Source organism: Rhinolophus sinicus, linkage group LG10 (assembly GCF_036562045.2).
Source record: "Rhinolophus sinicus isolate RSC01 linkage group LG10, ASM3656204v1, whole genome shotgun sequence".
Lineage (NCBI taxonomy): Eukaryota > Metazoa > Chordata > Mammalia > Chiroptera > Rhinolophidae > Rhinolophus > Rhinolophus sinicus.
The window spans coordinates 90,299,287-90,326,135 of NC_133759.1; the positions used below are offsets into that span (position 1 = coordinate 90,299,287).

The 26,849-nt window shown below is 38.8% G+C and overlaps 1 protein-coding gene across 5 annotated transcripts in view; it reads left to right on the forward strand.

Annotated features, from left to right (window-relative positions):
* The first annotated feature begins 8,647 nt into the window (after positions 1 to 8,647).
* Positions 8,648 to 26,849, forward strand: part of G3BP1 (G3BP stress granule assembly factor 1) — a 30,479-nt gene continuing 12,277 nt past the window's right edge. The window contains exons 1-5 of one of the 5 annotated variants that reach the window (XM_074313811.1): positions 9,014 to 9,193; positions 9,352 to 9,424; positions 22,312 to 22,424; positions 25,215 to 25,296; positions 25,755 to 25,928. In XM_074313811.1, coding sequence (XP_074169912.1) covers positions 22,330 to 22,424; positions 25,215 to 25,296; positions 25,755 to 25,928 — 351 coding nt within the window. In that variant the 5' untranslated portion in view covers positions 9,014 to 9,193; positions 9,352 to 9,424; positions 22,312 to 22,329. Of the gene's footprint in view, positions 8,806 to 8,979; positions 9,194 to 9,230; positions 9,425 to 18,615; positions 18,677 to 22,311; positions 22,425 to 25,214; positions 25,297 to 25,754; positions 25,929 to 26,849 lie in introns of those variants that run through there. The other 4 variants (XM_074313809.1, XM_019734339.2, XM_019734341.2 and 1 more) reach the window with 4 other exon arrangements.

Genomic DNA, 26,849 nt, shown 5'->3' on the forward strand with positions numbered 1-26,849 from the left:
GGGGGTTCTGTGCCAGAGGGGCTCAGTCTAAGTTAGTCTCAAAGATCTCTACTCAACAAAACTGGAGAGCTCATGAAAAACTCAGATTTCTGGGCTTTGCCCTAGCTACACTGCCCCAAGGCATACTCTTAGTGCCCCCCCCTGGGGGGGCTTCTGGTTTGGGGAACCACTGGTTGAGGAGAACTATAGTCTTAAAACATGGAACCTTTTTGAGAAAGCGTGCAGGTTTGTCTCTCAGCTCCAATTCATCCTTTTTGCCTGTGATGTGAAAATGGAGCTGGACCCGTTAAATATATTTTTCCTTTGCCTTCTGGCAGGATGTTAACACGTTGCGTACGGATCACGAGAATCTTCATGAGGGATTTAAACCCCGCCGGACGCAATGTGTTAAGCTTCCTCAGTAAAGGTTCTGTAGAGACACTGGAGGGGGAAAGGTTTTCCTTCCTGGTTCCAGCGTGGTCTCTCACCTGGTCCTTGCAGGATGTGTGGTGGCCCAATGCCCAGCTTCTGAGGACCGCTTCCCCAGCACCAGGCCTCTGTAGTGTGCAGGGAGCAGCAGCGCCTCGCGGCTTCCTCCAGTACCGACTTCCCTCAGGTGCCTCCAGTGAGAGCCTCTTTCTGTGAAGAGCTTTGGTCAGCATCCTGGAAGGTGGTTTTCCAGCCTAGAGTGTGGATTTCTAGCAAGTTCCACCGGCATGGCACTATAGCCACTTCTCTGCCATTCAGTAGGACAAGCCTGGATCTCAGGCTAGGGTCAGGCGTGGGAGGTGGGGTGGGCTGGGGGGTGGGAGGATTCTTGCTTGGGCCTTCTTTCTTACTATCCTAGCCCTATGGGCTGCCCCTTGTATCTGCTGTTCCTTTATTCTTTAGAATATTCTTATATTCTTTATTTCTTACTAGCCAATCCCTCCTTACTACAGTCCCATTATAATCTTTAAACTCTCCTTGTTCAAATTATGGTATGGTTTCTCTCTCCTGATTGGACCCAGACTTGTTGAGTAACAACAAGCTGCCTACTTCAGTTTCAGTTTAGGGAAAAGGACAATGAGTCTACCTTTGGCCTACGTTCAGGGAACACAAAATGGAAGGGATAAGTCTAGGCCCTTCCAGGACCAGTCACTGACTCACACTGTCCATGGATGAGAAGGCCTACAGCATGGTGAGTACAAGGACCATGGCTATCAGAGCCTGTCTTGGTTTGCTCAGGCTACTGTAATAAAATATCAAAGGCTGGGTGGCTGAAAAAAACAAGTTTATTTCTCACAGTTCTAGAGGCTGGCAAGTCCAAGTTAAGATGCTGGCTGATTCGGCTCCTGGCGAGAGTTCTCTTCTTGGCTCGCAGAGGGCCACCTTCTTGCTATGTCCTCACATGGCAGAGAGAGCAGGCTCCGGTAAGGGAACCGGCCCTATCAGACTAGGGCCCCACGCTTACGACCTCAATGAACCTTTCTCACCTCCTCACATGCCCTGTCTCCAAAATCAGTCACATTGCGGGTGACAGCATCAACATATGAATTGCGGGGGAACACATTTCAGTCCATAGCAGAGCCACAGAGACCAGAGTTTGAATCTTAGCCCCATCATTTGCCAGCCCTGGAATCTTGGGCAGATGACCTCTCTAAGCCTCAGTATCCTCACTTATAAAACATGGATAGTTAAGGTGACTATACAATTTTTTAAATCCAAACCTTTTGAGAGTAAAAGTGGAGGCCATTCATAATTATGCCAAGGCAGCAGGCATACGCCATGACTGTTCCAGGCAAAATAGGACATATGGTTTCCTCAGAGAAACTGACCTTGTGGCTTTCGGGAGGAATAAATATGATCATGCATGTAAACTCCCTAGGACATTGCTTGGCACAGGGTAGGCATCAAAAAATACTACACGTCTTCTTCTAATTACTAGGACCTCTCCCGGCCTCCCTGGCACTGGGTCTTCCCCTATGGGCAGAATGTTCACCCCTTAACCCTAGTCCTCTCTCCACCTGCCACACTTTCCTTAGGTCCAGTGAAAGCAAAGCTCAACATCTTGGTAGCACTGGGGACAATTGTGCACTGGGGCTGGGGGAAGCAAGATCACGATGAATAGGGGTGGGGAGGAGTAAAGGAAAGGCAGAGGATGAGGGAATAGCTCCGAAAATTGGGGAAAGAGGGAGGTTAAGCAGAGAGAGTACAGTTTACTGAGAGGCAGCATTATGGAAACTCATTAGAGATGACAAATGAAGACCTACCAAAGAGGAGAGGAAAATGTACAGAATTATCATTCTTATATGTAAACATATACATAAATTCCTTATTTACATAAAAATAAACATGAAATGAACTACAGAAAATGTTACTAGAAGTTATCTTGGATGGGTGCAGGAGTCCAGGCAAAAACCCCAGTGTACATACTGTTTAAAATTTTTCAAAAAGCACAAAAGGATATACAGGGAAAAGAGTCTCCATCATATCTGATCTCAATTTTTTAAACAAAAGGCATTCTATACACAGTTTTGCACCCTGCTTTTCTCACTTTACAAAATTCTTGGAGATTATTCTTTACTATACATATCAATTCCCTTCATTCTTTTTAGTGCTTCATGGTGTTATATCACTCAGTTGTTCCATAGTTTATTTAAACCAGTCCCTGTGGCAGAAACCACTGGTTGACTACTCCAACATTCATTCCCAGTCTCTCTTTTTTTTTTACCCTTGTTAGTATAGAGGCTAGATCCCTAAATACTTGCTTTCCCATCCCCCCTTGCAGCCAAGTTGCCCATATGCTATGGCTCTGGCCAATGAGTCTGAAGCAGAAGCCTGCTAAGAGGCTTCTGGGAAACCTCTTGCTTTTCTCACAGAGGGAACGGATGCCACTCCTTTCCCCTTCCTGCCCAGAATACTGATGTGATGTCTAGAGTACAAGTGTGCCATCTTGCAACCATGAGGGAAATGGCAAGAGAATCAGAGATGCTGGTTCTGACTGTGTGCTCACTGAACCAATGCCAGCCGCAGCTTGCCTCCAGACTTGGTATGTGAGAAACGTAAGCCCCTCTTTATTTCAGCTACTGCTACTCAGACTTCCTGTTACTTGCCCCTGTCACATTCTTGCTATAGTCCTCACTGCTGGACATATAGGTTGCTTCCAATCTTTTCATGCTAATAATGATGGTATAATGACGATCCATATACATACACCTTTGCTTAAGATGTCATGTAGAATACAGTCCTACACGTGGAATTGCTGTTCGCTTTCGATTTTGACATTGCCAGATTGCCTCTTTAAGTTTTATCAGCTACATTTTTGTATCTCCAGATATATGTGTCCTACCTACACTCATTCCAATATTATGGGTGATTTTTTAGTTCCCTTTTTTTTCTGCTTTTCTTTGCCGCATTTTCTACAATAAATATGTATTAAGAAAAGAGTCACAAATATTTTCAAAAAGCAGAATTCAGGAGTTCTGAGTTCCAGATGGGCCCGCAGTCTCATTACTAACCTTGTAAACGTGGGTAAGCCATTTCATCACTAAGCCAGGGGACCTTTCTGGCCGACAGAGTTATTGTGAGGATAGGAATGTATAGACTGCAGTCGTATAGAGGGTGGGTTGCAGACAGTGCTTGGTGCCTCCTTCCTGGCGTACCTTCTCCTGCGGACCCCACCTACTGGAGTGACCATTTGGCAGATGTTGGGTTTAGGGAGATGCTGCCTCCTCCTTCAGAACGGCTATGCCAATTTATGTTTTCTACTAGCAGTATATGCGAATAACTGTTTTCCCACACCCTTGCCAACATTTGATATTAGCAAATGATCATTTTTCACAATTTGATGACTTCATCAATTATTTTACTTCTTTTCGCCTTGGCTTCCCCAGCTGTTGAAATGAGCTGTTTGAGGATTAAATAAGCTAGTATATATATTTAATAATTGTTCCTTTCTTCCCTATTGGGCTTTGGGTTTAGAGATATTAACCTGATTTTGAATACGAGCTCTGCAACGTTCAGGCGATGTGACCTTGGGCCAGTCACTTAACCTCTCTGAGCCATAGTTTCTACTTCTATAATATTGAGTTAATACTTCATAGAGTTTTTGTGAGGAGGAATTGAAATACTGTGCCTAGCAACATGCCTGTTACATAATAGGTGATTGATACATGTTATATTATTTGGACCTTCAAGTTTTGTCTCTCTTCTAAGCCACAGGAAGTGAGGACTCCTAGGTCTGTATATACAGTGTACAGAACGTGCTACAAAGAACCTCTTGCAAGGAGCTTTGGCTGCAGGTTACCACAATTTGCCATGGATTCCAAAACTCTCAAACTCCCTGGAAAGCTGTCTATGCAGGATTCCCTGGTGGCACACCTGGGGGAGTGAAAGGAAGTCCCAGCCTTTCAGAGGTTTCTGAGAAGGCTGTGACCCTTTTCCCTACTTGAGAGTGTATCTTCCTTCCCTGGGCAGTGGGTAAAAGAACATGGACTTGAAATTAGGGAGTCCTAGCTTCCAGCCCTAGCTGTGTGACCTTGGGCAAGTTGCTTGACCTTCCTGAGCCTGTTTCTGAGAAATGGGATAGGGTTGTTTTGAACATTAAATGAGATCATCCTGGTAGAGATGCCTGGGTCATGGTCAGCACTCCATAGAGTTTGCAGAGGGGCTGTATTTGCAGTCAGTGCCAAAGGAGGGAGGAACCCAATTAGGCATGCCTTTCTAAGCCTGTAAAGGTTCTCTTTGGATATTTGTATGATTTTTGTATGGTAAGGAGCCAAAGGAAAAGAGGTTAGCAGTCTGGGAGAAAGGTGAATTAAAACTTTGGATGCCTCATTTTCAAAATCCCTGTATGTCTAAGGGGGTGTCGTGGTATTTCACTCTGTTTTAAAGATCAAGGTGTCTATATTTGTAGTTCCCCATGTCCCTATTAAAATCTATATTCAACATTGAATTTTGTTTGACAAATAATACATACACATGTTTTAAAAAAATCATGTAGTCTGGGTGATGAACACACAATGGGATTTATAGATGATGTAATACAGAATTGTACACCTGAAATCTATGTAATTTTACTAACAATTGTCACCCCAATAAATTTAATAAAATAAAATTAAAAAAAAAATCATGTAGGATACAGAATGGAAACGAAGCCTTTCTCCTACCGTGGCTCAAGTTCAATGTCCCTGTTAGCAATTGGCAGTTGCATGTGACTCCTTCCAGACATAATCTGTGCAAATACACCAAAACCATCTAGGAATGTATATAGATAGCAATAGCAACACAATATATCTTCATAGAAATAGTCACCCATGGCATCCTTCCCCCCTTTGTAACTGTTTCCATTATTCTGCACTTTGCTTTCTTTGTATATTGGCACGTCTTGGAGATCACTCTGTAACCATACATATAGACCAGCCTCATTTTCTCTGACAGTCTACCATATTGTTTCTAACCAGTCCCATATAGTTTGACAGCTAGTTTATTTCCTGTCTCTTTCTCCTACAAGCAGTACTGCAATGAATATTATTGTACTAGGTCTTTGTCACAGGTGGGAGTTTAACAGGTCAAGATACGCATACATACAGGCACAGGTTTTTAATCACCCTTCATGAGTGATTAGCAATGTTTGGGAAACACTGACCCAGATTCTATCCTCAGGATCATTCCTTAGCAAACAAACACTTCTACCACCCTTCCATTGCCCCCCCACCAAACTGGATTTTCTGGAGTCTTACCCAGGTTTCTTCCCACCCTGATTCTCAGAGCTTTGGGGAGAATTGGCAGAAAGAGAGGGTGAAGTAGTGTACTGAAGGGGTTTGCACATTTTGCTTAGTAGTGGAGAGAAAGACCAGTAGGAGGCTGGGGCTCTCCCTTAGATGACTCAGATAACTAGACCGGGCTTTCTCAGCCCCAGCACTGTTGACTTTTCAGCCAGATAATCCTTTGTCGTGAGGAGGGGGGACTCTCAGCTGCATCCCTGGCCCCTGTCCACTAGATGCTAGTAGCCCCTCTACCCAGTTGTGACAAGGCCACATATATGTCTCTTGGGGGTAAAATCTCCCTTGAGAAAGCAGTGCTCCAGACAATTCACTGGTGGTAAGTTTCTCACTGAACATTTACTAAATATCCAGCGTCTGGGTCCTGAGGGTTTATGATCTGAGTGGGTAAACGACCACAGGAAGATGCCAACTTCTCTGTCCTGTGGAAGACAGCAACAGCCACCTGAAGGGTCTTGTTCACATTCTCCCTCTGAGAATTCATTCCTCTTTCCTTCCTTCCTTTCTTTCTACCTCCCATTACCCGGCGAACACAGTCTCATTGTAAAACTTTCAAATAATACATTATTCTCATTGCTCCCAACCTAGGGGATTCCCTAGGAGGAATGACTATTGTTTTAAATTTAAAACCCTTCCTCTGCACTTAGATACCTATTTTAACATGCAGAAATCAGTTTCGTTTTTTTGGTTTCGTTTTTACTAATATGAATGGGAATTCACTGTAAGTTTTGTTGAACTTGATTTTTTGTCAATTAACAATCCAGTTAACAATGGGAGACCATCCATATCTGTATAGTTTCTACCTCATTCTTTTTAAAACTGCTGCATAGTGTTCTATATTATGTGCATATCACCAGTTAATCAGTTTGCAAATTGATGAGCAATTACGTTTTCAGTATTTAAATACTCTAACAAAGCTGACAGTACTGTAATAAATGCCCTGGTACATGCCTCTTTGTAAAAAAAAAATGTGGCTATCAACCAAGAAATAGGATATACATAATTTTAATAGACTGCCAAATAGCCTTACAAAAAGCTCTAATCACTTACAATTTCCTCCAAATGTACCTAAGAATAGCTTTGACCCCTCCCCTCATCACAGGCCACCTGGGTTAAATTACTAATCTGTGAATTTAAAGTTTCTCCAATCTGCTCTGATTAGCGTTTCAATTTGGAGAGTCATCTTGTAAAATGCAAATTTCTTAGTCCATCTTTAAGAGACCTTTCAGGAGCTTTTTCCCACTGCTCTGAGAATAAAGTTCAAGTTCCTTAGCATGGCTAACACGATCCTGAAGTTTCCTTATTTCAGAAAACCTTTTGCAGCTTCCTGGTCTGGACTGAGTTCTCTCCGGTGTGTTCAGTCCCAGACACCTGTTCCCCGGTTTTGGGAGGTACCGGCCCAGCGCAGCGCCCGGTCTGTTGAATGGGTGACAGCGAGCAGGGACAGCGTCTTGTCACCCCTGATCGCAGCCCTTGGATCTCAATAAATGCTGAAAGAGCGCGGCCGCTGCGGGAGTGGGGTCGGGGGAGGAGGGGCGGGTGGAGGGACGCTTTCCCCGCGTTTCCGGGGCCGACGAGGAGAACAGGGATGCGCCCAGATGCCACCAGGCCCTTCTCTCCCGACAAAGACGCTCCACGTGCTTCATTTGCAAATTTCTCAGCAAAGCTTAACGGGAGCCCCTCCCGCAGGGTCACATTGCTAGAATAAGAACTGACCGAGGCGTGTCTATGTATTTCCATAGAAAATGCTCACGGTGACCAACAGAGGGCCCAAGAAAACACTGCGTGAGACGTGGACAGGACCAGGCTGGAGCGTCACTCAGCCCCCGAACGAACCGTTTCGGGAAACCTTCAGGGTGTCCGTATAGGAGTTTGACAAGTTACCTTTTAAAGATGGGAACAACTTCAAGAAATAAGCCTCCACGCCCACAGCGACTAGAAAACTGAATGACAATGGTGGTGACGCACAGGATGTTGCATCGAGGCCCAAACTGATAGGACAACTTACAAACTACTGTCCCTCGGCAAAAACTGAAAGGGAAAACCTCCGTGAACATTCACCAGCCAACCTTCCGGTCGACCTGCAGCAGCCGCATTTGCCCAGAACCGCAGGGCAGAAATGTGTGTTCGCCAACTCAACAGTTTCACGTGCTACTTTTTACAAGATCCTAGGAACACAACGGGAGTTACTTTCTCCTTTGGCTTTCCCTTAACAGTTGCCCAACGATAGTGCTGACTAACGGTGAGAGCCAGCAAATGCCCTTAAGCATGGAAATAAAAAGTTAGAAGAAACAAACAAACAACGGGAAACTTTACCACTTGGTTTCCCTCGTATCAAACTGTGCAGAAAAGGCGGGACAGGGGCCTCAGCGGCCGGACCCAACCAGCGAGGGAATGCAAAGAGGAGAGCGGGGGCCAGGAGAGCCTCAGAACCGCACCAGAGGGCACCGCGGCCCTGGGGCTCCGTCTCCTTGGTGCAGTCCAACCCTCGCGTCAATCAGCTCCTTCTCGCGTTGCGATTGGTCGGGGGCCTCCTTGGCCTCCCTGGCGCCCACCTCCTAGCTGCTTGGGGTTTACTTCCCCAAAGTACACGGGCCCCACCTTGTGGAGCAACCGCTCCTGCATTGGAAAACGGATCTCCGCCCAGGGGAAGACGTTTAAACGAATGGGAGCGACCCCATGTATTTATTGGCTACTCTGGGTATCAGTTAAAGAACTTCCCACCCCCTTTTCCACCGTACCTTGAAGTAATTGGTCTCTCTCTGTGCCAATCTGTTACTAGGGAAACGAGATCCTCATAGTCTCATAGGCATGAGTCAAAGCCAATCAAGAACCACGCCTTCATCCTGAGTTAGTGCCCAATTGCTGCTCGAGGAGCCCAGAGGACGCAGTCGGGATTGGTCATCAGCCTGCCCGACCTGGCCGCAACAAGTTAGGCTGAATGGCATATATATAGACCGGCGACGGAGCACGCGTGTGTGCGGACGCAGTTGCGTGAGGGGCTTTTGCCTGGTGTCGTTCTGTGGAGCAAAGCTTGTTCCTCTCCGGCTCAGCCGCGCAGGTACGCCGGGGTGTGGGCGGGGCGGGGCGGCCCCGGGTCGAGGACGAGCTGGGGCTGATGTGAGAGGGAGAGGTCCGAGCGGCGCTCGCGCGAGGCGCGCCCTCGCCCTCCCCCCCTCAACGGACGCAGGCGGCCGCACGGGCGCGCGGAGGCTCTCCGCCCCCCGGCTGGCGCGCGTGGCCGTGTCCGCCGCGTGCGCGTGCCGCGCCCAACGGCCACGTGGGGCGAGAGCGAGCTGCGGCCGCCGCCCCGGGCCCCAGGGCGATCTCGGGGGCCTGGGGCCCCGCGCGGCCGGTTGGCCAGCCTTTCCCGCTCGCTCCCCCTCCCACGGGCCAGCTGAGTTTCTATTCCCCGGTGTGGAGCTTTAGCTTGACCCGGACGAAAGAAGGTTTTTGTTGGGGGGGGGGGAGGGGGCGACATGAAAGTGCGATAAGAATTTTCGACCCGGGAAGTAGAAGTGTGGTTCCAGGGTTTTGCAGGGAGTGAAAGGGGGTGCAGCGAGTGCATGGGTAATGAATGATAATAACAACTCACATTTTTTCGAAGCCCTTATTGTGTGCCAGGCATTGTGCTGAGCAACTTGTGTGCCTCTCATTTACTCCCACGACGACCCGTTAAGGTAGGTACGAGGGTTCCCTCATTTTACAGCGGACTCAGAGGCCCAGAGGTGGAGTGACATGGTCAGAGGCATACGGACGGTAAGGGGCAGGTATTTGTTTTAACCCAGGCCACCTGACTCCTAGTCCCCGAGCCTATTTTAGTCTTTGTTCCAGCGCCCTGTGCGGCCCTAGGGCACTTTGGCCCCCAGAGCACTAGTCCCAGGGGACAACATCAACCTCTAAAGGCCAACTGCTGCGAAGACTGCAGTGGCATTTGTACTTGAGCCAGTTCATGGGCTTCCAGGGAGACGAGTTGGACGTGCGATTAAGACAAAGGGAAAGAAATGGTTTGGGCTTCCTTTGTACGTGTATTCGCGTAGATAGCTGACGGATGTGCTGCCCTAGAAGCTTCTGAATAAAGTACAGAATAAAAGGAATAAGTGCCAATGAACACGGACAGTGTTCCTCGTCCGATGTGCAACTCACGGCATGCTGATGGGAAATTCCCACCAGCAGGAAGTTAGGCGCGGATACTAGACCTTGAATCAGTTGTCCTCGTTTTTTAATCGGAGCCGACTTTTGAGAAAGACCTTCAAGAACATAGTTTAACTTCCTTGTTTTTCAGTTGAAGAAAGTGAGGTTTCAGAGCAGTGAGTTTCAGATCTCACCAGCATGTGTAGGTTAATATTTGAAATTGGAATGGAAAGGATAGTGCTCAGTTACAGTATAGAGTGTGGAACTTATGCTAGGTGAATTACAGGTGGGTGATTGAGATGTGTTGGAAATCTTACCTTTCTGGCAGTTGGGATAGTCTGGATGAATGCCTGTCTACATTCAATTCATTTATTTAGCGTTTACTGTTAGGCTCCTGTACATGAGTATATGTAAACGTGGAAGACACCTCCAAAGACTTGGGTTTATCCTTTTCTAGTCGAGTTACTTTTTAGGTTTTTAAAAGCCAGTATACTCCTTGGGTTAATGAAAGAATAAAAAATGTTGCCGTGTTGCAGGCCCAGGTCATTACTTTATATGACAAATGTCTCTACTTGAGATAAAACTACAATGAAAGTTTTGGGACAAACTCTTCTGAATTAATTTTGGTTGGAATGGCTTTCAACCTTTTAAAAAAAGACATCTATTTTGTTTGTACAAACACTTTTTAGGGTAGCTCTTGATTTACAGTCAGAACACAAAATTTAAAAACTGAGGAAGCTTAATATGTGTTTCCATTTACTTGATACTTTCCATGTTTAACAGAAAGTAACAATAAAGGATTGAAATATTGTATAGATAAGTTCTTGACCTATAACAAATGACAGCGCTGTAAGAATATAACATTGTTTTACTTGAACTTGCCTTCCTGTAACAATTTCAGTTACCTGCACTTAGACACCCCTTATCTATTGAATTAGCATTTTTTAGTTATCAAATGTTAAAACATAATGATTACATTGAAACTCTTAACTTTGAGTCCAGCTAATTTTATTACTGCTTGAGGTAAACTATATCATTGAAATTATCTTATGCATTAATTGTGGGAAAATTTTATTTTTCCTGTCAAATGTTTCTTAAAAAAAAACAAAAAAAAACAAAAACTGTTCTTGGCCTCAGGCAAACAAATGGTTATCAATTGAACAGGAATATGAAAACTGGTAGTTCACAAATTGGTAGCCCAGCTGATCTCTTCTTGTGCTTTCGTTTATCAAGAACAAATGAATTGAAGCAAATTGTGATAATAAAAGACTTGGGTGCCTCCCTGCTTCCCAGCCAAGTTAGAGGTTACTTTTGTTGTTAAATCCTTTCAATCTAAGCTTTTGTACTTCTTCTAACTGGTAGAAAAGTAGGCAGTTCTTTGTTCTTTATTTAACTCACATTCACTTTGCTGTTCTCAGCTGACAGTCTGCTAGGGAACATCAGGAGATTGGTAATGTTTGTTGGTGACCTACTTTGCAGCAGTTTTTTGTAATTTACATTTTTTTTTTTGGACTTACTTTAGGGCTTTGCATAGAAAGTAAAAGGCAGAGGTTAGTTTTAAATTATTATAGGTTTGTGAATTTTATATGGTTCTTAGGAGGCTGGGTGGGGCAATGTTTAATTAAATGATGAAATTTAATACACAGCCTGAATTTGTGACCTAAACCAGTTTTTAATTTTTTTTGCCAGTTTAATAAAATTACCCATGGGATCGTCAACATTTTGCAGTTAGACTGGTTTTTAAAAAATAACATTTCAGAATGTAAATATGCATTATATATTCATTTAATTGAACATAATGCTTTGGACAAAACTTGCTGACTTTACTGAGGGAGATAATTGTCAAAGTAGGTAGGTAAAAAAAACTGCTTTTTTTCCCACCCTCTGGCTAGTCAGTTGTTAACATCTAGTGGCAAAACCTTTAGTGCAACACTGTCCTTCCAGCCATGGAGTTAAATTTAGATGCAGCAACTGTAATCTCACTTGTGGTTGCTGTTCACACTGTAACAGTTAACTAGGTTTATGTTTTTACATCTCAATTAGCTTTCTGTTTACTCAAAAGATTTTACTTTTAAGTACTCTTGGACACCCTGCCTCACCTTGGTTGGGAAAGCTAAATTGGAAGCCAGGTGAGATATGGGGAAGAGCTAGGAATAATTGGCACATGAAGAGTGGGCTTTATAAAGTAGAAAGTAGATAATAAATTTCTCTCATAGGCTGTGGCCTTAGTAAATAAGGTCTTTAGGTGACTTCATGGGATGGAGTTCCCCTTCTGTTCACGGCCCACGTGTCATATTTTATAATATTGCTTAGGTGTTAGCCTGTGTGCTATATTTCAGGTATTTAATAAAAAGTAAATATTAGAGATGGTTCAGAGGAAGAAAACTGGCTTTCTGGTTGGGACACATTTGTGTTTTGTAGGGATATTAATGTCAGCATCATGTATTTGTATAGCTCTTTATATATTTGAAAAATGCTTTCATGTATTGTAGGGTTTCTCATGTTTTTACTTAGGAGAGACCTGAAAATCTGAAATCCAAATAGTTGTCTTAAACTCTTTTGTAAAGCATGTGGTCTACCTCCTACGGAGCTGTGGATAGGTAAGTGCTAGGTATTTCTTTATTTAAAAAAACCAGTGGATTCAGAATCTGGGCAGCGTGCAACATCCACCTGTCCTTCCAGGCTCTTTTAGGCAGTGCCTCAAGCACACACACTGTCTGCGGACGCTGAGCCTGCTCTTAGTGTTTCCTGGAGCGAATCTACTTCTGCTGTATGAGCTCTAAAGCACAGAACATTGATGTTTTCAGGAATTTTGTCGATGAGGCATTAGTATTAAGTATGAAGTATTTTCATCTTGATGAGAAAGAACAGATTGTTCTTAATTATAAACTTAGCTGACTAACTTTTAACTTTGGAGTGGGAAAGGGATGCTAAAAACCAAGAAAAGCTAGTGCATTGTTAAGTTTTCTAATTACTGTCTTGAAGTTTTTATCTCAAAACTTGATTTTGAGATAATTTTAGGTTTACAGAAGAGTTGTAATGCAGAGATATGTACCCTTCACCCAACTACTGTAATATTAACATCTTACATAATCATGGTATATTTATCAAAACTAAGAAATTTACATTGATAAAATACTATGTACTAGACGACTGACCTTATTTGGATTTCCCTACTTTTTTCACTAGTGTCCTTTTCTGTTCCTGGATCCAACCCAAGATACCACATTCATTTAGTCTCCTTAGTCTTTTCTCTGGCCTGTGACAGTGTGTCTTGCCTTTGTCTTTTTTTATGAGCTTGATCCTTTTGATCTCAATTTGGGTGTGTCTGGTGTTGTGAGTAAACTGAGGTTTTGGTTTTTGGGGAAGAATACCACAGGCAACTTAGCCTTATCATATCAGGGGGTACGTAATATCAGTACTGGTTGAATTTAACGTGATCACTTGATAAAAGTGGTATCTACCAGGTTAGTATTGTTTCCCCTTTTGCATATTCTCATCATTAGAAGCTAGTCGCTAAGAGGCAGGTGAATCTGAATTTGTGAACATAATACTAAATATTTGGGAGGTGACAATTTGAAGCTATGCAAATATTCTGTTTCTCTAAAGTTCCCCCCCCTCTTAATTTTAACGTTTATTAGTGCATCTTGCCTGTGTCTATTGTGGTTCTAATGGTGATTCTTTATTTCCCATGTTCCTTCTGCATTCTTCTGTAAAGAAGAGTTGTCTCTTCTGCCCCATTTATATTTTTTATTAAGACTTTATTTTCTTACCTATTAATTGTTTAGTCATTTATTTATATCAGAATGGACTTGTGTATCTTTCATTCTTTGGGTTGTCATCCTAAACTTATTTTTGCTTTATTGCTCAAATTGTTCTAGTTTCAGCTCTTAATGTCCTTTTGATGTCCCCCCCCCCATGCTTTTTTTTTCTTTTTTTTTCCCCTAAAGCATTTTCTTTCTTTACCAGGTACTTCAGGCTCGTCTTGTGTTTTGCCTGTCCTGCCCTGGAATTAGCCAGTCTTTGTTCCAAGGAGCTGTCAGGAAGAATTTAGAAGGGAGCTGACAGGTGGTAAATGTGAAGAGTTTGGAAAGTAGATTGAATAGTAGATCCAGTGGTGGTGATCCACTCTTGCTCTGAGCACAGATTTTGGCTTCTGTATTAAAAGTCTCTCGTTCTGGGAAAACATTTTTGTTTCTCTGATAACTAAGCCCAAATTTAATGTTTGAATACATAGCACAACCTTGCAAAAACAGGTATGACAGTTTATACACGTTAGTACACACAAACACTTATTGTTTATTTTCCCTTATTTTTTTATTAATTATTATAATAGAATAAAAAGACCACTTAAGTACCATCCTACTCAGAATTGACAGTTTAGCATCAATCTCTTATGTTTGACTTTTTTCTGTACATGTCCCCATCCCCTGTCTTCCCCTGAGATGATCTTTCCTCTTTCCAGGCTATTTTATTGGTGGGTTAAAATGTTTTCTTAAAGAACAGCTTTATTGAGGTATAACTGACATACAATAAACTGCAGATATTTCAGGTGTACGGTGTAATAATTTTTGGCATCGTTTATCCCATGAAACCGCCACAATTAAGATATCCATCACCACCACCCAAATTGTCTCACCCCCCCTTTGCATTTCCTTTTTCCTATTTACTCCCTCACCTCTTTTGCCTTAGAAAAAGCCCTTATCTGCTTCCTGTCACTGAAGATTAGTTTGCATTTTGTAGAATTTTTATGTAAATGGAATCATACAATATATGCTTTTTTTTCTTAATTGCTGACTATACCACACTTTGTTTATCCATTCACCTGTTGATGGACATTGGTATTTTTTTTTAGCTTTTGGATATTACAAATAAAGCTTTTGAAGAAACTACCTAACTTTTCCAAAGTAGTTGTACTGCATTACATTCCCATCAGCAGTGTTTGAAGGTTCCATGTTCTCGACATCCTGGCCAACACTGTTTGGTCAGCCTTGTAAATTTTAGTCGTTTTTTCAGGTGTGTAGTGGTACCTTACTGTGGTCTTAATATGTATTTCTGTAATTACTAATGATGTTTAGCATTTTTCATGTGTTTATTTGGCATTTAAATTTCTTTGGTGAAATGTTTTCATATCTTTTGCTTATATTTTCTGGGGTTGTTATTCAGTTCTGAGAGTTCTTTATATATTCTTTATACAGGTTTTCTATCAGATATATGCTCTAAATATTCCAGTCTGGCTTGCTTTTCATTAGTGTCTTTTGTAGAGTAGATAGTTTTTATTTTGGTGGAGTCCATATTCTCAATCTGTTCTCCTATAGATCATGTTTTTGGTGGTGTATTTACAATCTTTGCTTAACCCAAGGTCGTGCATATTTTTTCTAGAAGTTTTACAGTTTTAGTTTTTACCTAAAATCGTTTGGAGTTAAATTTTAATATGGTGTGAGGTGTGAATTGAGGTTCTTTTTTTCTATATGTGGCTATGCAATTGTTCCAGCACCAGTCGGAGAAAGAATATCCATTTTTCTATTGAATTGTCTGCACTATTGTTGAAAAACAGTTTTCCATTTATGTGTGGGCATATTAACTATTCTGTTCCATGGATCTATTTGTCTATTTTTACATCCAGATTATTTAAAAAATAAGTTTACATATGTGTCTATGAACAATATTTCATATTTTTTTGTGTATACTAAAAACACTTAAACATTTAAAGCCTATCATATATAGTGCAAACTGGTATTTGGCAGCTGACTTCATTTTAACATTGTTCTTGAGATCTCTTTCATGCTGATTTGATGACTGCTATAAATATGGTGACTTTATGTTATGGTTAGGAACCATAACATAGTCCTAATTCATTCCAGTTAACCTGGCATAATTATTAATAGTCCCCCTTTTCAATCTTGTAAGTGCCCCATATGATTATCTTAGGTATAGAAGTTTCCGTGATGTGAATAAACTACAACTCAATCCATTTCTCATTTGACAGGCATGTACATTATTACCTGCCTTATAGTTTAGAAATAGGGTGGCAGTTAGTTCTCTTTATGTCTTGTGCAAATAGGTGAATTTTTCTTGGCATACATATACTATGTACTATATATATCTAGAAGAGAACTGCTAGATTTGTCAGAATGTTTTTAATTTTATCAAACTGCAAAGTAGTTCTCCACTGGTTGTACTAGTTGGTAATCGTCAGTTTTTGCAGGTTCTCTTCTCTACTTTGCCTATGTTTAGTGTTGGCTGATATTTTAATACTTTGGGGGCATCTCCTGTGAGAAGTGGTAGGTTTCATTTTATTGGTTAAAGTTTATCTTTTTTTCGTTGCTCATTTACTTTAATGAGAATTGCTTGTTGCTTTTCCTTTTTTCCTTTGCCTTTTTTTTCCTGTTGGGTTATTCTTTATTTTAGTGATTTGTATGGGAGTTCTATATACATTTTGGGTACTAATTTTTTATTGTATGATACTGCATTTTTTTCTTAATTGAAACCTGGCATTTACAGATCATGAGTTAAGACATTTTGCTATTTTGATTTTGTTAAAGTTTTAATGTTAAAAATAATTTAGGTGGATTATGGTCAGTCTATAACGTGCTTCCCGGCTCTTGGAACATAAACGCTCACAGTTCTTTATAGAGTCAGTTAAAGGAAGCACCTTCAACATTTTTCTGAACTTGACCAAAATTATTGATGGGGAATGTCTTTAAAGTAGCCATGCAATCTGGTTATTTGGTATTAAGTGGACATTTTGAAAGTTAAAGTATTTCATAAATCAGGGTCAATCCAGCAAAAATAAATCAGTGTTAATCTGTGAAGTATCAACATTTCTGTGTCTGTATTTTGTGGAATAGCACTTATTGATGATACTGCTTTTCAAATTAGGTAAGGAAAGTATAAAAATTATATTCTTCACCTCTTGTAGGTAACTGATAACCAATTCTATGGCCTCACTCTCCCTCCTGTATTGTAAACCACCTTACTCATGCTTTCAGTGTTTGCTTTGAGCCAGGATCCTAATGCCAACACAGAGTGATACTGTTGGAAAAATTATAGTATCATAAGCCAAAAGTGAATTCCTTTTTAAAATTGGGAAACTTTATCAGAAAATATTCTGATGAAATCCTTTAAAAAGCAAAGTAAATAGATATTTTGTTTTAAGACAAATTTAAAGGTGAAAATTTTAAAGAGTTTTTTTTAGGAGAATGCTTAGCTCTCAGACCTTTGCCCTGAGAGTTGGGAGAAAGTAACCAGACAGAAAACTTCCTACACCATGAAAAGTTGAACTTGGGCCATCCACAGCTGCTACTAATAAATACAGAGAGATGCCCTGTGGTCCTCAGATCTGTTATAAAGTACCCCACTTGTACCAATTAGAATCACACAGTAGAGTTAATTTGTGGAGTTATAAATCTAAAGGGATTTTAAAGATCACTCCATTTCAAGAGAGCTAAAATATGTACGATAACTTGCCACTAGTTACTGGACATTGGTACCCGGTTCGTTTTTTTTGTTGTTTTTGTTTTTTTAATTCTGAAAGTAACGTGTGTTCATCCCAGGACTTCCCAGCAATGCAGAGGTCTGAGTCTTAATCTTTTTAATAGGTGCACAGTACTCCCATTATATAGTGTTCTTGTAATTGTGATTTTAGTTTTACAGATGAAAGAGCAGCCCAGGAGCACAACTAGTGAATGGTGTTGGAGAATTTTTCACCAGTGAGAGAATTGTTAAGGAAAATTTAGGGGTTTCCTTTTGTTGTATCTCAAATACTCATTCACTATTTTAAAATACAGTGCTCATTTCCAATTTTATTTGTCGTATTTTATCTTCGATTTGGAGGATTCAGTGTAGAACTGGTAAACTGAAGCTCATGTTTACTAGCCTTCCCTCTTTAAGGATTTCTAAGTGGCAGTTTTTTTCTTTAGTTCTTGAGATCAAGAACTGTTTCTTTCCCTAACCTAGGACCTTTTCAGTGTTTCTAGAAAACAATTTTAAGGGAAAGTATAATTTTTAAAATACATTTTTCCTGTCCCTTTTTTAGAGTACAATTTTGGGATATTATGACATTCACTAGTACTGGGAATATTATAAACTTGGATATAAAATTAGTGGAAAGTAAACATCCTTTAGTGAAAAATGAGTGATTTTCCCCTTCTCTTTTTTCCCAGATCCTGTTTCTTTCATTTTTTATCTCCCTAGACTGTAATGATTTCAGTTTATATCATTCTTAGGAATATTATTTTTGAGTGTTTTTTAATACAGACCCCAAAAGGTTTATCCTGTTGATCTGAAAGCAGTGTAATAAGGGCGTGATCTCCAAATTGGAATTATTTGGAATGTTTATTTAAAGAACTTACTTTGTCTTGGGAGATTGGCAGGTATCTTTTAGGAAGTCTTCACATCATCATGGGGAAGGGAGAATTCCTATTGATAATTCAAACAATGAAACTAGTTTCCTACTCCTGATTTTGGTACACACTTCATAGCCTAATCAGTAATGTATCCATTGGCATATGCTGTTATAGTAGGAACAGCCAGACTCCGTTGTTGTACAAATTTGTAAAACCTCTTTTGAAAGGACACAGGGGTGTTTAATGAATAAGGGAGAATTTTGGAACTTCTTGTCATGCGTTTTCGTTGATGATCATAGTTTATAATTGTCACAGTGAATCAGTAAATGGCAAAACACCAAATTTTCTGAGATGAATCCATTTGAATTTGTTTACTTTCATTATTTTAGATTGGATAGAATTGAGCATTCTGATGAACGAGAGTGAGATTAAAGACTTTATTCTCAGTAGGTATGATCTTACTTCACATATTTCTCATAGCTGTGTTTTATGTTTGGGCCAGAAACGAAAATGAAGGTTTCAGAGAGGTGATTCACCAAATAAATTTTTTCTAAGTAGGATTGATTGAGTCTGTGTAGACTTAGATCTTTTGGGCTCAAATTGCCAACATTTTCTTTTTACTGAGAATGGCAATTAAACACACAAAGTTATTCACAAAACTTATAGTGTATGGTCGTAGATTACCAAAGAACTTCCCTAAACATTTTGTAGTGACTGGTGCTGTTCATTCAATATTTTTAATTATTCCAATATACTTTATGATGTCTTCAGGATTTTTTTCATGTGAAAGCATTTTTTATTTAGAATTTTTGAGGCATAATTTACAAACAAGGTTATAGAATGTAAGGGTTCAGTTTGAAAAGTTTTTCAGTGGTATACATGTAACTATCACCCAGATACATAGATTTCTCTAACCAGGTTCCCTGTGGGCCTTTTCATTCAGTTACCTCTTAGGCAACTACTTTCTGGCACCTTAGCTTAGTTTTCTCTTTGGCCTTTTCTTAATCATTAAAGAAACAATGTTGTACTTGCTATCTTAATCTCAATTCTGGAAACCCTGACAGTTTAACCTGACAAACGAATGGTCAGAAATTCATTTCGCTTGTATAAAAATGTAACCTTTTGTATGAAAATGTTGAATGAAAGAAAACTTTTTATTCCTGTTATGTTTCAGATACTGTGAAGTTTTGGGGCTAGAAAGTTATCTAAGAAATGGTCTCTGCTCTTAAGAAACTTAACATTTAGGAAAAAGCTTGCATTCTCCTTAACTAATGTAGAATTCTTGAAGCCTTTGGCTATTTTATTTTGGAATAAGTCTTTTTTAAAGCAGTGACACAACATAGTTTCTTTTTACTAAAATTCTGTACATACTTTGTCACATGGAATATTATTTTTCCCCCAGTTTTATTGAGATATAATTGACAGGAATATTATTTTTAAATACTGCTACTATTTCCCTTAAGCTCATTGGTCAATATTTATTATAGAAGAGCTTAAAGGAGAGACTTTTTAAGAGCCATGGCCTCCACTTTAATGGAACTATATAATGTTTGTAGTATAAATATAAGCGATGGGAGACTGCATAGGTATTAGAGGCAACCCTCATGACTAACATTAAAACTTGTAACTTTAGTACCAGAGTATTGAAAATTTGGTTTCAACATAACTGAATTGCATGTTTCTGAAGTTAAAAATTTCAACCCCAAATAAAGTACTGTCTGTTTGGAAAATTTAAAAAAAATGCTAATTGAAAACCTAGTTTACAAAATATTTAATTATATTAAACTGTTAAACTAATAAAATTAACATTTGGAAACTTGGTGAGGGGTACAGACTTTTTTGACAAGCTTCAGAATTACACCAGTTAAGAAAAATCTCCAACCCCCCAGATTAAAAAAAAAAAAAAAAAAAAAAAGAAAATAAAAACCTACAAACGAAATAAAGATCAATTTAGCATATACATATGTTTAACTTTACTTACTTGGCTTTATGGTGGTGACCTGAAGTAAAATATTGATGGTAATGTTATAATCAAATCAATAATGAGCTTTTTTTAAATTTTAATTTGAGTTATCTAGGTAATCTCAAATAAAGGGAAAAGAGACGTTCTAGAGGTGGTCTGTAGGTTTTACTTTTTCTTACCTTTGATACACAACCTAGAGGATTTTCATCATTTTGCATAGGAAGATTGGATGTGAGAAGTAGTATTTGATAAAATGTTAGAAATTAATGAGACTACTTGTCAGTATCAAAGGATACAGTTAGGTTGATGTTATTAGTCTAGTAATGATGACATTTGTAATAATTGTCTGGGCATTAAGAGCAGATGGTACTAAAGAGAAGCAAGTGCAATTAGTAAGAAAATAGGAATTTACTTAATGTGTACTGTTTTTATTTGATTTATCTGTCCTTTCATGAAGGTTCCTTTTATTTAAATTGCTTTTTATATTGTAGATTTATTGCATATTTTGGATGAGATAGGGAAGCAAAACTTTTTGTTCAGTTTCTTTATATATTAGAAAATATGTAACTACAACTTAATGGAATGAAAATGATATTAACTTCACCAGTTTCCAAAGAATTGGAAGACCTGTCTTCCATTTCTGAAATAGTTGTGAGATTTGGGGATGTGATGCAATCACATAGAAGTTTTTCCTTTTATCTAAGGTTGGGTCAGATGTTGGTGGTTTTCGAATAGAGTAGCCAAGCCCTTTTAAGAAAGGAAAATTTATATGGGAACTCTAATGTATAAAAAAATACAGTTGCTCTGATTTAAGTGAAGAAACGGAAAATCTTAAAACTCATAAACAGGCTACATGACTGTTAAAGATTACAGTTAGACATTGCAGGATCTTCAGTTTTGAAGAATCTGGGATCAGTACATCTAGGAACATCTGAAATTATTTTTTTTCTGGACCAAGAGCCAGGGGAAAACATAACAGTTTCTCATTCTGCCTCTGGTTAGTCTACTTTTAAGTATTTTCATTTAAGACGTAGGATTCAAATTCTTGTTACTGATGTCATGTCCTCACAACCATACCTGCAGGCAAGCTACTCGCCAGTATGACTGGGAAGCTATTCCGTAGCTTCCTGTTATTGGAAAAATGAACAGGCCTTCCACTAATTTCTTAGATTTTGGTGAAACAAGTAGTAAATGGTACAGATGCTTGAGAATAATGCAGAAATGCAGTAGATGAGGTTAAACATATCTCCACAAATTGCTTGTGTAGGAGTTGCCCGTCCTTTAAGAAAACTGAAATAAAATTTTGTCACCTTTTAAATACTCTAATTAATATGTACATATCCCTCTGTTTGCCTTTAATTCAAGATGATTTTATCTCAAATGGAAAGTTGGGATTATTTCGTGTCAAATATCTTTTTCAAAAAGTTTTTTTGTAAATAATAACGCAGTAATTACTTCCTTAACACTCAAAGGTACTGTAAATCATGATACTTTTAAAGTGGTAGGGATTATTTTGCTGACTACAAACAATTTTGTTAACTTTTGCCAATATTTGCAGATTATTTTTGGTCCCATTGTACAATAAATTAAGCATATTTAGAACTTTTAATTTTTGTGGTTTCTTTTCTAAAGATACTAAATATTTTAACTTAGTTTGACTAAAAAGGTGATGTATGTGCCTGTATGTCTAAGCTATATTCATTGTTTGATTTTATTGCCATTGAATCAAAGCTATAAATAAGAATCTGTTTGTAATCTTAAAACTGGAACACTTAATATGGTTTGATAACTTAAGTAAATTATGCTAGAATGCACGATGGAAATACTTTGAGGTTCTTATACTCAATCTAAGAAAATTAGCTATTGTGAATAATGATGAATTCTTCGTAGTGATTTTCCTCCCAGTATTTAGCTGATTGTAATAAATCTGAATGTATAAAATCTCACCTGGTCTGTGGGTTGATTTTGTTCTTACAATATTTATTCATTTTTTAAAACCAAGAATTGCTGAAGTGATCTCGTCTAACTTTAGTTGGTTTTAGCTAAATGATTGTCTTCTCTCCTGCCACTTTCCCCCCCTGTTCTTGCTCTTTCAGGTTGAACATACTTTTTTTTTTTCCAGGTTGAATTGACCAAAGCAATGGTTATGGAGAAGCCTAGTCCCCTGCTGGTCGGGCGGGAATTCGTGAGACAGTATTACACACTGCTGAACCAGGCCCCAGACATGCTACACAGGTAAAACATTGCTTCACCATCTAATGCTATATTTTAGTATGTGGGTACTTATCCTTGAGATTATGTTACTCACCATGCACCTTGTAGGGTTGTTTCATGATAGTGTTTTATATAAGTACCAATAAACTATGGCTGTTAAAATTGCATAATTTTAAGTAGAGTATACGTACATATATGTATACATGTCTATACATACATATATACACATGTACATATATATAGTTCATTTATTATTAGTTTATACAGATATTATTCAAAAGTTAGACTAAATTACCAAAAGTTACACATTATCACGAAAATAGTACCTGAAAATATAAAGGTATAATCATGCTTTTGTTTCTGTTTTGCTGTTTCTGGTGAGTCATGAATTACTTAGTAAGAATGTATTGAAGAATATTCAAGACTGTTCCCATAAGAACACACTTGTATTGACGTGTTTTAAAAAAATTGGGGTATCTTTTTAGTGGAAACAATACATGCTTATTATAAATTAAAACAGATTATGAAATAGTGAAATAAGACCATACTAACACTTTTTCTGTGTATATGCAAACATTTTAATATATTGTCTTTCAGTTTTTTTAAATAATCGGGGGTCATTTTACATGGGTAACACATGTATCAAATTAGTTTTAGTATCCATAGAGTTTTTATTTTATAGAGATGTAGCACACTTTAATCCCCTAATGATGTGCTTCCATTATTTTCCTTTTATACACAGTGTTGCATTATACAGAACTCTTAAGTATGTTTATGTGGACTTGTTAAAATTCTTAGAAATTCCAAAATGTGTAATTTGTTGGACTAGAACTATTTTTTTCTCTAGAAAAGCTTGCACATTGGATAGGATATGATTATTAGGTACAAAAGAAAATTTATAAATTCTTTTTTTACTATATTCAGTTTTTAAAAATTAAATTTGTTGGGGTAACTTTGGTTAATAACATTATATAATTATCAGGTGTATAACTACAACACCCGTATACTCCATTGTGTGTTGACCACGCAAAGTCTAGTCTTCTTTGTCACCATGTTGTCCTCCCCACTGCTCTTCCCCTCTGGTGACCACCATTCTGTTTGTCTTTATGAGTTTGTTGCTTTCAGTTTTATATCTTGCATATGAGTGAAATACTGTTCTTGTTCTTTTGCATCTGATTTATTTCACTTAGTATGATACTCTTAAGATCCATCCATGTTGTTGCAAATGACAATAATTTCATCCTTTTTATAGCTGAGTCGTATTCTATTTTATATATATATCTCATCTTCTGTATCAGTCATCTGTCAAAGGACACATAGGTTGTTTGTATGTCTTGGCTGTTGTGAAGAATGCTGTAATACACATAGGAGTACATATACCTTTACAAATAAGTGTTTTCAAATTTTGGGGGTAGATAGCCAGAAAATGGATTGCTGGGTCATATGGTGGTTCTAGTCTTAATTTTTGGGGAACCTCCATACTGTTTTCCATACTGGTTGCACCAGTTTACATGCACACCAGCAGTGTGCGAGGGGTCCTTTTTGAATTCATTTTGAGTCCTTGCTCTGAAAAGGGAAACTATCTCTTGTGATTCTTTTTTTTTTTTTTTTTAAGGCTTTATAACTTCCAAAACACTTTCACCTGTTTTCTCTTGATCTTTTCCCAAATCTTTTAGTAAGGCATTGTAGGAGAGTTAACTGCGTTTTTCAGATAAAGATGCTAAGGGGTTAAAAATTTGCTAGCATTCACATGAGTATTAAGTGCTAGAAAAAGTCTCCGAACTTACTTTTTTTCTGTTTTATGTCATATTTTATTATGTGCCTTTAGAAGTTAGATAAATTTGAGTTTAAAAAGAAGCAGGAGTTGAAACTAACCAAATGCATTGATATATTTCATGTCAGTCAGTATTGCTATTTATTGATTCTAAGACGTCTTTTTTTTCTTTTCACATTTCATCTGTGAGGTACATCTTAAATATGATGAAAAGTGGCTTAGCCAGCAGTGAATTGATTTCACTGGCTGATATGCAACCTTTTGATAACTTTGACAACTAAAAGGTAGACTTGGGGTCCTTGTGGTCCCTGAGCTTTCCCCCTTTTAAGGGGCAGAGGGAGGCAGAATCAGGATGTAGAATGGCATGTATGGGCTCATTCGTGAAAAATTGTTTATCCTGAGTACAGATATCAAGAAATCCATCCTTATAGTGTGGTTCTCCTTGGGTTGGGGCATTTCCTGTGGGTGGCTGGGTGGATGCGTGTGGCCTTCCTGTGCCAGTGCAGTATTGTAATGAAAACAAAGCAATTGAGGATCGAGAAAAGTAAAGCTATGGGAATTAAAGTCTATAACTCTTAGTGCACCAGCAAAAATTATTAAAAACTACTGCTAAAACCCACCTGCATGAGTTAATGGGTTTTTAATGGGAACTCCTCACATGCATTAGATGTAAAAGGACTCTCGAGCTCTATGGAGACTGTAGATGTACGCACCTATATCAAAACTGCGTTTTATTTTTGAGTGAAAACAGGAACTTCTGTTTTATTTTAAGTGGCCTTCCTGATATGAACTACAGGATTCTTCCCAACATGATCATCAAATAAGTGTTCTGCCTCATTGACCAATCCATTCCCATTCAGCAAGTGTTGACTGACAGTAGGGGATGGATCTGATTGCCTACAAAGATGAAAAAGAAAACACATTCCTGCCTCCAAGAATCTGCCAGTGTGACAGGCAGTTAGGTACCAAACATGAAAAATAAATACTTGGTCTTAGGATGCTTGAAGATGACAGTAAATTATCTTCCTGTTCCACAGATTTTATGGAAAGAACTCTTCTTATGTCCATGGGGGATTGGATTCAAATGGAAAACCAGCAGATGCCGTCTATGGACAGAAAGTAAGCATACCAAGCTTTTTGTAGGCTGGTAAGCAGCTGGAAAATAACCCATAAAACTGGGATGAATACATGCTTAATAGAGTTCTCAACTTTTTAGAAATTTAGGTATTCAATAATTTACTTGATTAACATGATAGTCATTGAGAAGCTTATGATGTCACATTTGCTCATTTTGTGTGATTAGAATAAGTTTTTTGATGTTAGAAGATAATTGGTTTTAGCATGGGGATCATCTATTGTAAACACTTTTTAGGTATGTTAATGAAGGCCAGTATTTTAAAAGGCTCAAGAGGTGGTCAAGAGGAGTATACTGTACTAGACAAAGTAGAGTACGGTTTGTGTAGTTGTAATTTAAACATGCAGATTCTCTTTACCTGTGTTGTGTTAGAAAGTGTTTTGTTTTTTTTCTGTTGGAGACTGTAAATTTTAAGGCAGTAACTCTTGCTTTGATTCCTTAGGAAATCCATAGGAAAGTGATGTCACAAAACTTCACCAACTGCCACACTAAGATTCGCCATGTTGATGCTCATGCCACTCTGAATGATGGTGTGGTGGTCCAGGTGATGGGTTTGCTCTCCAATAACAACCAGGCTTTGAGGAGATTCATGCAAACATTTGTCCTTGCTCCTGAGGTATGAAAAAGGAACAATGAAAGGTTGTGCACCTCTGAAAAACTATTCATTTTGAAATTTCAAACTTAAAGTAGTATGTGCAGTAACTCCCACATAACTCTACTTAGTGCCACTGTCAGCACTTGTCCACACAATCATAATTCTTTTTACCTATCATTGTAAAATCTAAACCATTTGAAAGTAAGTTGGAGATACCATGCCCAGTCATCCTCAGATCTTTAAGTGAGCATTTCCTAAGAACAAGGAAGGAATTGTCTTCCATAATAGTACAGTTATCAAATTTAAGAAATACTGTTGTAATGCAGTTACCATCTAGTCAATATTTACATTTCGGTTATTGTCCCAATATCCTTTGTATAGTAATTTTTTCCCCTGGTCCAAGATTCAGTCCAGGATTACACATTGTATATAACTACAATGTGTCTGCAGTCTCCTGTAATCTGCAGTAATTCTTCAATCTTTTGAAGAGCATGATGAAGTTACTCTGTAGAATGCCTCAGTTTAAATTGGTCTGATACTCCCTTGTGATTAGATTTAGGTCAGACACGTGCCTTTCAGTGCCTCACAGTAGGGAGGCTCTTGATGCTGTTTAGTCCTGTTATTAGTGACGTTAATTTTGATCACTTAGGTAAGGTGATGGTCAATAGGTTTCACCACTGTGAAGTTAGTATTTTTACTTTAGTAAGTACATTGTGGGTGATTCTTTGAGACTATGCAAATATCCTATTCTTCATCAAACTTATAGTTTTTACATTCATTGATGATTCTTGGTGGGAACCAACTGCTACCCTGATGGTTATTATCTAATTCTGTCATTCTGTATTTATTAGTTGTCATTTTACTGTAAAGAACCCTGCTTTTTCTATGTGTTAATCATTTGTGTAGTCTTTATTTAATGGATTTAATCCATTGTTAACTTTA